Source organism: Helicoverpa zea, chromosome 25 (assembly GCF_022581195.2).
Source record: "Helicoverpa zea isolate HzStark_Cry1AcR chromosome 25, ilHelZeax1.1, whole genome shotgun sequence".
NCBI lineage: Eukaryota > Metazoa > Arthropoda > Insecta > Lepidoptera > Noctuidae > Helicoverpa > Helicoverpa zea.
The window spans coordinates 5,768,974-5,782,746 of NC_061476.1; the positions used below are offsets into that span (position 1 = coordinate 5,768,974).

The 13,773-nt window shown below is 37.7% G+C and overlaps 2 protein-coding genes across 2 annotated transcripts; both read left to right on the forward strand.

Moving 5' to 3' along the window:
* The first annotated feature begins 3,154 nt into the window (after positions 1–3,154).
* On the forward strand, positions 3,155–5,034 carry LOC124642700. Its single transcript, XM_047181302.1, has 2 exons — positions 3,155–3,465; positions 4,249–5,034. Exons 1-2 carry the CDS (start codon positions 3,280–3,282, stop codon positions 5,032–5,034), a joined length of 972 nt encoding a protein of 323 aa, XP_047037258.1. The 5' UTR covers positions 3,155–3,279.
* A 4,147-nt stretch (positions 5,035–9,181) lies between these two features.
* On the forward strand, positions 9,182–12,536 carry LOC124642701. Its single transcript, XM_047181303.1, has 2 exons — positions 9,182–9,395; positions 11,751–12,536. Exons 1-2 carry the CDS (start codon positions 9,210–9,212, stop codon positions 12,534–12,536), a joined length of 972 nt encoding a protein of 323 aa, XP_047037259.1. The 5' UTR covers positions 9,182–9,209.
* The last annotated feature ends 1,237 nt before the right edge of the window (positions 12,537–13,773 follow it).

Below are 13,773 nucleotides of genomic sequence, written 5' to 3' on the forward strand. Positions count from 1 at the left end.
TACTAATCTGAGAGGCGCCAACAAGGAGTTGAAGAAGTGTGTCTCCGAATTGGATGAGAAACTCTTAGCTGACGGAGTACAGAGTTACAGCATGACCACTACATGGACGTTTTCCCCCCCTGCCAGCCCACATTGGGGTGGGGCATGGGAGCGACTCATCCGCTGCGTGAAAAACGCACTGAAGGTCGTGCTGAAAGAGCGAGCACCTCGAGACGCTGTTCTACAAACTCTCATGACAGAGGTTGAAGTGATGGTAAATAGTCGGCCCCTCACCCATGTGAGCGTTGAGCCGAACACTGACGAGACATTAACACCCAACCATTTCCTCCTTGGCTCATCCTCAAACCTACCGACTATGGGCACCTTTGATGAGTCAGATACATTCTTGCGGAAACAGTGGAGGATTGCTCAGCAGCTGGCTGACTCATTCTGGCGACGGTGGGTGAAGGAGGTGCTGCCGGACATGCGTCCGCGAAAGAAGTGGCAGCAGGAGCAGAGGCCCTTACAAGTGGGTGACCTCGTTTTAATTGTCGATCCCGCATCCCCACGAAACGTTTGGCCACGCGGCATAATTCGAAGAGTGATGCCAGGCCAAGACGGCCGCATCAGAGTCGCCGAGGTGCAAACAAAGTCGGGCATATTGCGACGACCGGTAGCACGAGTTGTGTATATAGCTATCGGGAATGAGTGCTGACGCACTGGGGTGGGGGATGTTAACGATGGAATTAGTTTTTGTTGTTTTATCTTTTGTATTTTTTACCCTTTGATTTTGTTGTAATATTTTTATGTCATTAAACTAATAAAATGACCAACGAGGGCGAGGTTCGTACGCATTCCGAACTCCTTGCAGTACTGGCTGCAACTAGCTGTTTACTTTTTAGTTTGTCTTTTGTTTTTGTTTTGAGTTGTCATCGCGCCGTCTCGCAGCGAGCCGCCCTCTCGTTTTTCTTGATTTCTTTAACTAGTTGTTTTCATTTTAAGGCCGGGTTTTCCCTCTTTCCCGGTGTTTACCGCAAACTATTGATACAGTCCACCTCCCACCGAGCACAGTTACGATGGACAATATAAAGGTTTAAATAAAGTATAAATGATAGTATAGAGTCACAGAAATACGCAATTGACATGTTTGGTGTCTCAAAATTGTCAGCAAAAGTCACTCCCTTCTGCTGCACCACACCGGGAGAGGTTATTTGATGATTAGCCATTGAAACAAACTTTTGGCAAGCATCCTAATTCAACAGCACTTATATCGTCTCAGCAGAACAAACACTTCTTGCATCTCTTGTAAAAAAGTTAATAACTTCGACATACTGACGGTTGAATCCTATTGCGACACAAATTACATTAAAATCCAAGCCAAACCGTGTAAAACAGCTACTAAATCAAATCCTTTTTCTAACACCCTAAAACACCGGGTCGTTCGTCGTTTGGCCCCACAAGCGATTGGCACCGCGGTGCCAATCGACGAAGTAAAATTTTTGAATAGGTCGATTCGCCCCGCGGTGCCAATCGACGAACTACCCATTTGGAATGGGTCGGTTCGCCCCACAATATTGAACAGTTCTTTTTTTGAAAGGGTGATTGCAGCAAAGGAGATAAGCAGTTTTTATTATAAATTTTTCAGTGTAGTATCATCACCTACTGAAGTTTTATCCAAGTGGTGTACTTCAAAACCGAAAAAATGCATTATTGTATCTGAACTTTTGAACTTTTCTAGTACCCAGTGTTATCTTACAATGTACTAGGGCAGCATAAAATACCTGAAGTAAATTCCTCGGGGCGTCTGTGAAACCGCGTGGAATAGCTAAATATAATATAATAGAATAATATTCAGAATATTTTCGAAGTTAGCATAAGCACCCATTACTTAATTTCATGAAATCCGGTAGTTGTGAAATTTTCCACAGCTTGAAATTGTCAGGAGGCAAAAAGACTTAGATGTTTTTCATAATTTTCATTAAAAAAAAACTCAGTTAATAAGTCGGTAATATAAAACGACTTGTTGAATGCAATAATCAACATTACAATCAGTCAACTGGAAACTTACTGTGCTTACCATTACTCGGAGACCATAATTTTACCGACGTAGAGTCTTTAACCCCTCTGCTCGACAAGGTTTTGACATATGACTTTACCGTTGATTCGGCGGGATATTTTGAATCGCGACATGGAAGTCAAAAATTTGTACTAACTTTCAACACATGAATTCTAAGTCCGTAATACCTGACCAGAAGTATTTTAACTATAACTTTAGAGCTCACTTATTTGACAACAATGTGCGAAGGTCAAATGGGGTCAGTTAATTCAGAAAAAGATAATAATTACGGTGTTTCAAAGTCTATCGAAAAGTTAGGCATTTCAAATTTGGTGAAAACTTACCAATAAATAATCGCATCACTTTCTCAAACACAACACAAACGTCTTATTTATAACATTTAAAATCCGTTGCAACGCATTTCGTGCCCTTATTTATGTTCAATAAATAAAAAATCTGCACGTAAAATACACAATAAAAATGAACAATTTACAAGATCAAAGTCACAGACACAAGAAGTAGAGTTTGGAATAGAGTATTTCTTTTTTTCAATCAGCGGTGTGCATTCGATACCTAAATCGGATATTTATTATAAATAATCGAATACCAATTTTATATATATTTTTTTAATAGCAACTTATTTCAATTTTATTTATTAATTTTAAATTATAGGTTCAATTTGTTTTTGTTGTTAAGAAATAAAAAATAAGTTTTATGAAAGTTTTTAGCATTAAATTTTTAAATATATTATTTATTTTGGTGTTGCGTCATTCGTAATAATATTTATCTTGAATTGAATTTAATTATAAAATTATTAAATAGATTCTTTATTTTAATGAATCAGATCATTCGATGCAAAACTTCTATCACCGTCGCCATCTTGTCTATGCGCCTTCAAATTAAAAAAAAAACAACTAATGTAAACAAACATGGCGAGTTCGATCAGAATTCCCGGTAATTAAGATTGGATTTTAAAAAGCATATTTCTAACGGGATGCTAAATATGAAAGGTTTGAATGCGTAAAAATAATTTAAATTTATTTAGTTATTTTATTTATTTAAAATAAATAATATTCTTTTAAACCAAGAAAAAAGGTTTTAGTTATTGTGCTGGCTGTAATAATGCTTTTCTTTTTCTTTTATTTAAATTTGGAATGAACTGTCATAATTTAGGTCACGTAAAAAAATAATTCTTTTCCGCCTTTCTCGCGTCTCTAAACACGTTGTATTATTATAACAAAACTATGTCTCAGGCTACGACATCTGCTTGCTTTTTTGAACCGACTTTTCAAACAACAAAAAGAGGTGGGCGCATGTTATGTCGGGCTGGCTACACCTACATAATGAAAAGAGTCAATAAAGACGCCTCGGAGCTATGGAGGTGCACGAATAAGAACAAAGCCAAGTGCAACGCAACTATAAAATTTAAGGTAAATCCGAGCACTAAATAAACTAAATAAATAAATAGGAGCACCTTGCTTCTCCCGTCATCGCTGCCACTGTAGTGAGGCTGCTGAACCACGGCCTGTCGTGCAGCCATAGTGCGGGCCCTATTGCGTGGCACGCAAACATCAACGACAGTATACGTCGCGCTCTTGTTGCTGTCGGGGTGCCAGCTGCACCAAGCGGCTTGGCACGCGACGACGGTAAGAGACCAGACGGCATGCCGTTTTTCCCTTGTATAGGTAGGCCTTTAGTATGGGACGCAACCTGCGTCGATACTCTTGTGCCGTCCCATCTTGCTAGTTCTGCGTACTGTGCTGCTGCTGCCGCCGCTGCAGCTGCGACCCTACTTAAATATCTATCTAGGTGGCTGGTTGACGCCGTCCAACGAAGTAATGCTGCTAGCCTCTTGGGTACGCTCCCAGTTGACAGCGATGAGGATGAATTTTTTGATGCTATTTAGTTTATTTAATTTTTGTTTTGACTAGGATATTTTTTTGTCTTTATCCTTATTGTAAACTAGTTGACCCGGCGAACTTCGTACCGCCTAATTATTGGAGGCATATTTAGTAAGTCACAAACACACGACACAATTTTTTTTTCCTTATTTACTCACCGTTTAGACCTACCCTGGACTACGACAAACATTTTAAAACCAAAATCAGCTCAATCGGCCCAGCCGTTCTCGAGTTTTAATCAGACTAACGAACAACAATTCATTTTTATTTATATAGAAGATAGATATGTAAATAAAAAAAGATTTATTTTAGGTGAATCCTTATGTGATCCTCCATGAAACCGTTCATAACCACGCCCCCAAAGATGAAGCGGAGCTAACAATAGAGGGGGAAATGAACATCTGTTCGGAGAGAGTGCAGAAAAACATCAATGTGCCGGTCACACAAATTTTTGAAGAGTCCTTACAGACCCTGCAAGATAAAGGACTCAATTTCCTTAAACCACTGCCCAATTTTCGGAACATTAAAAATAAATTGTACAGGGTTAGAAATAAGTCGCAAGGCGTCACCAAACTCCAATTTCACAAAGCCTGCGATCTGGAAGTGCCTACAAATCAAAATTTGTTATTTGCTGAATACAAAGATAAAAAGAAGCGAATCCTCGTTTTCGCAAAAAAAGAAATGATTAAATATTTGAAAGAAAGCTCAAAATATTTTATGGACGGCACATTCAAAATTTGTCCAAAGTGTTTCTGCCAAGTGTACACTCTTCATGCAGACATTGGCAGCAATGAAGAGTATGTAAATGTGGTTCCCGTACTATATGCATTGCTTCCCGATAAAACAAGGGCTACATATGAAATTTTATTTCAGATGATAAAAAGCCAAGTGAAAGAATGGAAGCCTACACACATTTCGATGGATTTCGAGGTAAGTGCCATTTTAGCAATAAGAAATTTATTTCCAGATGTTAAAATTGTTGGATGCTATTTTCATTTTAATCGTAGTTTATGGCGAAAGGCAAAACAACTCGGGCTGAATAAATCAAAACTGTCTATGATACATGTCAAACTGTGTGTCTGTGTGTTCAGGAACTAGAAAGTAAAAAAATAACAGTAGACCATTGTCTAGAAAAATTAAGATTTTAAGTTTCTTTCTTTTTAATTTTGAGTTTCATCAAAATCTATTCAGTATTTATTGCGTTAAAGAGTTACAAACTTCCATAAAGACAAAACTCTACAGACAGAGTTGTGTTGCTGGGGAGTTTGTTCCACCACTTCTTCTCAGCAAAAACACCTAGGAAGTGATGAAGGGCGGGCGTTTTGGGGGCTGTCTTTTGTAAATTTGACTTTCAAAAAGTGCAGATTTTCAGCTTACTTTGAATAAATGACTTTTTAATCTTTTTATCATACATACATTCTTACACACTTTAGCTTTTATGATATTACTAGCTAGCGACTTAGTCCGCTTTCCGCGGGAGCTACGCCCTGTATAGCCTATCTATTTATCCTTTCGCTTTAAACTTAAAGTGAAAATAACATCCAACTAATTAATAACTTTGGAAATAAATCTTTAATTGTTAAAATTGTACTTCCACCGAAATGCATGAAAATTTGTGTAAGTAGGTTTACATTCTATAACTTGTTTTTTTCTCATTTGAATAAAAGTTTCATATGTGGCCTTTATTTCATCAGGAAGAAATACATGGAGCACGAATGAAACCACTTTAGCATATGCCTGATTGCTACTGATTAGTATGGACAGTGAAAACTTTTCAGAAATTGTTTGGACAAATGTGGAATATGCCGTCGAAGTATCTTGTCGTTTCGTTCAAATATTCCATCATATCCTTTTTTACGAAGTGAAAGCTTCGCTCCTTTTTTTTTTGTATTTCGCGATTCCAAGTCAGGCACGCGAATGCGGGATTGTTCGAAAGAGTTACCGCGGCCTTGGTACATAGTAGGCCTACGACGGAATACGACGGTTTTTAGTCAGTAAGAGTCTGACACTTCCTCACCGCTGTTAACCCACAGCGGGAGGGGTCATTTGATGATTTTTGACGTTTTATTAAAAAAAAAAACAAACAACAGTCGGGCAGTAGCCCACCGGATATAACTCTCGTCCGGTCGGAGGATCCTCCTTTTTCTGGGAGGCATGAGCTTTACTCTCTGCTCTCATACCTTTACACCACCGTTTACATTAATATAATCGCGATAAACTCCTTAAAAGTAGTTAACTTTTTTCATCACTGCACATTTTGCAAGTAGCTGCGCTATAACCAAAAAGTGTTTTTTTTTATATATGTATATAGAAGAGAAGATATGTAAATAATTGTACAATACATAAATTACCTATTAAATACCACTTACACTTATTAAATGTCTAGGTTACAACGCATATCTGTTTTTTATTTAATTTACCAAACGTGACTTATTCTCGACAAATATTTTTATGTTGTCAAAGAATAATAAGGTACCTATCACATTCACAAATTTAGGTATCATGTCAGTAATCGACGATCACTTTCCTTGAAGCGGGTGGAACAGGTAATTATTCAGAATATTTTCGAAGTTCGCATAAAATACTTTGTCTAATATACGGGTAGTCACTAGTCAGAAGCCAGTAACTCTGACACCAGTCTAACCAAAGGGTATTTATTAGGTTGCCCGGGTAACTGAGTTGAGGGGGTCAGATAGGGCAGCCGCTCCTTATAAAGAACTGGTACTCAGCTACATCCGGTTAGACTGGAAGCCGACTCCAACATAGTTGGGAAAAAGGCTCGGATTATGAGGATGACTTTGTCTAAAATGCTGAACTCCTAGTACCCATGATACGTTAAAATAATCTCAATTTTGAAGCAAAACGTAAATAATGGATAAGAATAATTTTACTTATAATATTTCTGATGAAAATTATGAAAAAGATCTAAGTCTTTTGGCCTCCTGATGATTTTGAGCTGTGAAAATTTTCACAACTACCAGATTTCAGGAAATTAATTAAAATAGGTCGATTTACCAACGTTACTTTCTTCTCATGGTAATCTGGCCCATGCATTTTTGGCCGAGTTTACTAGCCAACTGTTAATGAACCTTCCCTTGGTTACCCCCCCTAATCCTTTTCAACACAATTCACTCACATTTACACTTCTGCTCTCCTGGTATATGATGTCAATTTTCGTAGCGACAGTACAAATAAATAATTGGAATAGACAATATTCGAAATGAGTTAACCAAATGTTTTGCTAAGTGGTGCCAATCGACCTATGCTTAAGATACCTTGGGCCATTCGCCCCGAATAAAACAAAACAAAATCCGTGGTGCCAATCGACCCATTCAAAAATTGTGCTTCGTCGATTGACACCGCGGTGCCAATCGCTTGTGGGGCGAAACGACGAACGACCCAAAACAGGGTCGTTCGTCGTTTGGCCCCACAAGCGATTGGCACCGCGGTGCCAATCGACGAAGTAAAATTTTTGAATAGGTCGATTCGCCCCGCGGTGCCAATCGACGAACTACCCATTTGGAATGGGTCGGTTCGCCCCACAATATTGAACAGTTCTTTTTTTGAAAGGGTGATTGCAGCAAAGGAGATAAGCAGTTTTTATTATAAATTTTTCAGTGTAGTATCATCACCTACTGAAGTTTTATCCAAGTGGTGTACTTCAAAACCGAAAAAATGCATTATTGTATCTGAACTTTTGAACTTTTCTAGTACCCAGTGTTATCTTACAATGTACTAGGGCAGCATAAAATACCTGAAGTAAATTCCTCGGGGCGTCTGTGAAACCGCGTGGAATAGCTAAATATAATATAATAGAATAATATTCAGAATATTTTCGAAGTTAGCATAAGCACCCATTACTTAATTTCATGAAATCCGGTAGTTGTGAAATTTTCCACAGCTTGAAATTGTCAGGAGGCAAAAAGACTTAGATGTTTTTCATAATTTTCATTAAAAAAAAACTCAGTTAATAAGTCGGTAATATAAAACGACTTGTTGAATGCAATAATCAACATTACAATCAGTCAACTGGAAACTTACTGTGCTTACCATTACTCGGAGACCATAATTTTACCGACGTAGAGTCTTTAACCCCTCTGCTCGACAAGGTTTTGACATATGACTTTACCGTTGATTCGGCGGGATATTTTGAATCGCGACATGGAAGTCAAAAATTTGTACTAACTTTCAACACATGAATTCTAAGTCCGTAATACCTGACCAGAAGTATTTTAACTATAACTTTAGAGCTCACTTATTTGACAACAATGTGCGAAGGTCAAATGGGGTCAGTTAATTCAGAAAAAGATAATAATTACGGTGTTTCAAAGTCTATCGAAAAGTTAGGCATTTCAAATTTGGTGAAAACTTACCAATAAATAATCGCATCACTTTCTCAAACACAACACAAACGTCTTATTTATAACATTTAAAATCCGTTGCAACGCATTTCGTGCCCTTATTTATGTTCAATAAATAAAAAATCTGCACGTAAAATACACAATAAAAATGAACAATTTACAAGATCAAAGTCACAGACACAAGAAGTAGAGTTTGGAATAGAGTATTTCTTTTTTTCAATCAGCGGTGTGCATTCGATACCTAAATCGGATATTTATTATAAATAATCGAATACCAATTTTATATATATTTTTTTAATAGCAACTTATTTCAATTTTATTTATTAATTTTAAATTATAGGTTCAATTTGTTTTTGTTGTTAAGAAATAAAAAATAAGTTTTATGAAAGTTTTTAGCATTAAATTTTTAAATATATTATTTATTTTGGTGTTGCGTCATTCGTAATAATATTTATCTTGAATTGAATTTAATTATAAAATTATTAAATAGATTCTTTATTTTAATGAATCAGATCATTCGATGCAAAACTTCTATCACCGTCGCCATCTTGTCTATGCGCCTTCAAATTAAAAAAAAAACAACTAATGTAAACAAACATGGCGAGTTCGATCAGAATTCCCGGTAATTAAGATTGGATTTTAAAAAGCATATTTCTAACGGGATGCTAAATATGAAAGGTTTGAATGCGTAAAAATAATTTAAATTTATTTAGTTATTTTATTTATTTAAAATAAATAATATTCTTTTAAACCAAGAAAAAAGGTTTTAGTTATTGTGCTGGCTGTAATAATGCTTTTCTTTTTCTTTTATTTAAATTTGGAATGAACTGTCATAATTTAGGTCACGTAAAAAAATAATTCTTTTCCGCCTTTCTCGCGTCTCTAAACACGTTGTATTATTATAACAAAACTATGTCTCAGGCTACGACATCTGCTTGCTTTTTTGAACCGACTTTTCAAACAACAAAAAGAGGTGGGCGCATGTTATGTCGGGCTGGCTACACCTACATAATGAAAAGAGTCAATAAAGACGCCTCGGAGCTATGGAGGTGCACGAATAAGAACAAAGCCAAGTGCAACGCAACTATAAAATTTAAGGTAAATCCGAGCACTAAATAAACTAAATAAATAAATAGGAGCACCTTGCTTCTCCCGTCATCGCTGCCACTGTAGTGAGGCTGCTGAACCACGGCCTGTCGTGCAGCCATAGTGCGGGCCCTATTGCGTGGCACGCAAACATCAACGACAGTATACGTCGCGCTCTTGTTGCTGTCGGGGTGCCAGCTGCACCAAGCGGCTTGGCACGCGACGACGGTAAGAGACCAGACGGCATGCCGTTTTTCCCTTGTATAGGTAGGCCTTTAGTATGGGACGCAACCTGCGTCGATACTCTTGTGCCGTCCCATCTTGCTAGTTCTGCGTACTGTGCTGCTGCTGCCGCCGCTGCAGCTGCGACCCTACTTAAATATCTATCTAGGTGGCTGGTTGACGCCGTCCAACGAAGTAATGCTGCTAGCCTCTTGGGTACGCTCCCAGTTGACAGCGATGAGGATGAATTTTTTGATGCTATTTAGTTTATTTAATTTTTGTTTTGACTAGGATACACTCAGCGGCACGGAATCTGGCCCAAGCACATTTGAGCCTTATAACCATTATTAAAATGAAAAATCTGAATTTTTATTTTAAAATTGTTTAATTTACTCATTTTCCAAAAGAATATGACTAACAAACAACAGAATTGTGAGGATTTTCACTAAGTTTCATTGACTTAGAAAACAGAGTCCTTTACCGCAATAATCACCATAAACTTTTTAAATTCAACATTTTTAACAAAACAGAAAGTTATAGAATTTTAATAATGGGTGTTTCTTCCTCTTTATCTGATGACTGCCTGCATACGATCTGGCATGCTCTGGATGATGTTTTTTATCTCCACTTGAGAGATCTCCTCTCAGGCAGCTACCAGCGCGGTTTTCAGTTCACTAAGAGTCCGTGGTGGGTTACGACTTGCTTGGACCTGTCTTTTAAGCATGTTCCAGACATGTTCTACAGGATTCATGGCTGGATTTCTTGCAGGCCAGTCCAATTTTTGAATACCGACCTCGAACAAGTAATCGGTTACGCAAAGAGCTGCGTGCGGTCGAGCATTGTCCTGTATTATACAAAATTCTTCACTTCCTATGAATCCCTGACAGGGTAAAACATGATTTTGAAGGATCTCTTCAATATACCGCACTGTCGATAGACGACTTTCGACAACCAGTAATTCAGTACGGGCTTCTGAACTTATGCCTCGCCAAACCAAGATGGACCCACCATGAAAATCGACTGTTTGCTTGGTAGTGGTGGGAAGAAACCATTCTCCACGCTTTCTGCATTCACATTCACGGCCGTCTGGAGCTCTTAAGACGACTCTGCATTCATCGGTCCATAAAATTTTACTCCATTGGTCATGCGTCTAATTTGCATGTTCTCTTGCAAACCTAAGTCTGGCTATGCGATAGTGCGGGAGAAGTTCCGGGCCTCGAGTTGGTCTTCGAGCACGCAGATCCCGTTCCTCCATCCTTCTTCTTATTGTGCGCTTACGGACGTTGACTTCTCTTGCTGTTTGCAAAGGCTAGCGTATCGCTAACGCAGTGAGAAACCGATTTTTCATTATTGCACGTACGATAAATCGGTCGTCGTGCGCCGACGAACACCTTACACCCCCACTTTCTGGTCTTCTTGTGTAAGGGCCAGTCTGGTCATACATTTTCTATGCATATCTCTAACTTGTACGCGCTGCACTTAAAGTTTCAACCATCTTCCGCTGCTTCCGCCCTTGACGTCTTAGCAACACTACTTGAGCAACTTGAGCTGCAGTAAGGGTAATTTTCAGATCAAATTGTGAAAAAAAGAGAAACAAAAAACGATCATAATCATAATTTTTTTTTGAAACGTGCTTAGTACTTTGGCAATTTCTATCTGAATTTAAACTTAACTTTCTGCTTTGTGTTCCTACAACGGAATCTGTTTCTAGTGTTACAAAAGTTAAACATACACACATTTTTCTGTATTTTTATTAACAATTACGAAAGGACTGACAATATGTCATATGAAATTAGAATTTACAACAGCTATCTGGGCTGATATGTACTTGTATTTGTTTGGGCCAAATTCCGTGCCGCTGAGTGTATTTTTTTGTCTTTATCCTTATTGTAAACTAGTTGACCCGGCGAACTTCGTACCGCCTAATTATTGGAGGCATATTTAGTAAGTCACAAACACACGACACAATTTTTTTTTCCTTATTTACTCACCGTTTAGACCTACCCTGGACTACGACAAACATTTTAAAACCAAAATCAGCTCAATCGGCCCAGCCGTTCTCGAGTTTTAATCAGACTAACGAACAACAATTCATTTTTATTTATATAGAAGATAGATATGTAAATAAAAAAAGATTTATTTTAGGTGAATCCTTATGTGATCCTCCATGAAACCGTTCATAACCACGCCCCCAAAGATGAAGCGGAGCTAACAATAGAGGGGGAAATGAACATCTGTTCGGAGAGAGTGCAGAAAAACATCAATGTGCCGGTCACACAAATTTTTGAAGAGTCCTTACAGACCCTGCAAGATAAAGGACTCAATTTCCTTAAACCACTGCCCAATTTTCGGAACATTAAAAATAAATTGTACAGGGTTAGAAATAAGTCGCAAGGCGTCACCAAACTCCAATTTCACAAAGCCTGCGATCTGGAAGTGCCTACAAATCAAAATTTGTTATTTGCTGAATACAAAGATAAAAAGAAGCGAATCCTCGTTTTCGCAAAAAAAGAAATGATTAAATATTTGAAAGAAAGCTCAAAATATTTTATGGACGGCACATTCAAAATTTGTCCAAAGTGTTTCTGCCAAGTGTACACTCTTCATGCAGACATTGGCAGCAATGAAGAGTATGTAAATGTGGTTCCCGTACTATATGCATTGCTTCCCGATAAAACAAGGGCTACATATGAAATTTTATTTCAGATGATAAAAAGCCAAGTGAAAGAATGGAAGCCTACACACATTTCGATGGATTTCGAGGTAAGTGCCATTTTAGCAATAAGAAATTTATTTCCAGATGTTAAAATTGTTGGATGCTATTTTCATTTTAATCGTAGTTTATGGCGAAAGGCAAAACAACTCGGGCTGAATAAATCAAAACTGTCTATGATACATGTCAAACTGTGTGTCTGTGTGTTCAGGAACTAGAAAGTAAAAAAATAACAGTAGACCATTGTCTAGAAAAATTAAGATTTTAAGTTTCTTTCTTTTTAATTTTGAGTTTCATCAAAATCTATTCAGTATTTATTGCGTTAAAGAGTTACAAACTTCCATAAAGACAAAACTCTACAGACAGAGTTGTGTTGCTGGGGAGTTTGTTCCACCACTTCTTCTCAGCAAAAACACCTAGGAAGTGATGAAGGGCGGGCGTTTTGGGGGCTGTCTTTTGTAAATTTGACTTTCAAAAAGTGCAGATTTTCAGCTTACTTTGAATAAATGACTTTTTAATCTTTTTATCATACATACATTCTTACACACTTTAGCTTTTATGATATTACTAGCTAGCGACTTAGTCCGCTTTCCGCGGGAGCTACGCCCTGTATAGCCTATCTATTTATCCTTTCGCTTTAAACTTAAAGTGAAAATAACATCCAACTAATTAATAACTTTGGAAATAAATCTTTAATTGTTAAAATTGTACTTCCACCGAAATGCATGAAAATTTGTGTAAGTAGGTTTACATTCTATAACTTGTTTTTTTCTCATTTGAATAAAAGTTTCATATGTGGCCTTTATTTCATCAGGAAGAAATACATGGAGCACGAATGAAACCACTTTAGCATATGCCTGATTGCTACTGATTAGTATGGACAGTGAAAACTTTTCAGAAATTGTTTGGACAAATGTGGAATATGCCGTCGAAGTATCTTGTCGTTTCGTTCAAATATTCCATCATATCCTTTTTTACGAAGTGAAAGCTTCGCTCCTTTTTTTTTTGTATTTCGCGATTCCAAGTCAGGCACGCGAATGCGGGATTGTTCGAAAGAGTTACCGCGGCCTTGGTACATAGTAGGCCTACGACGGAATACGACGGTTTTTAGTCAGTAAGAGTCTGACACTTCCTCACCGCTGTTAACCCACAGCGGGAGGGGTCATTTGATGATTTTTGACGTTTTATTAAAAAAAAAAACAAACAACAGTCGGGCAGTAGCCCACCGGATATAACTCTCGTCCGGTCGGAGGATCCTCCTTTTTCTGGGAGGCATGAGCTTTACTCTCTGCTCTCATACCTTTACACCACCGTTTACATTAATATAATCGCGATAAACTCCTTAAAAGTAGTTAACTTTTTTCATCACTGCACATTTTGCAAGTAGCTGCGCTATAACCAAAAAGTGTTTTTTTTTATATATGTATATAGAAGAGAAGATATGTAAATAATTGT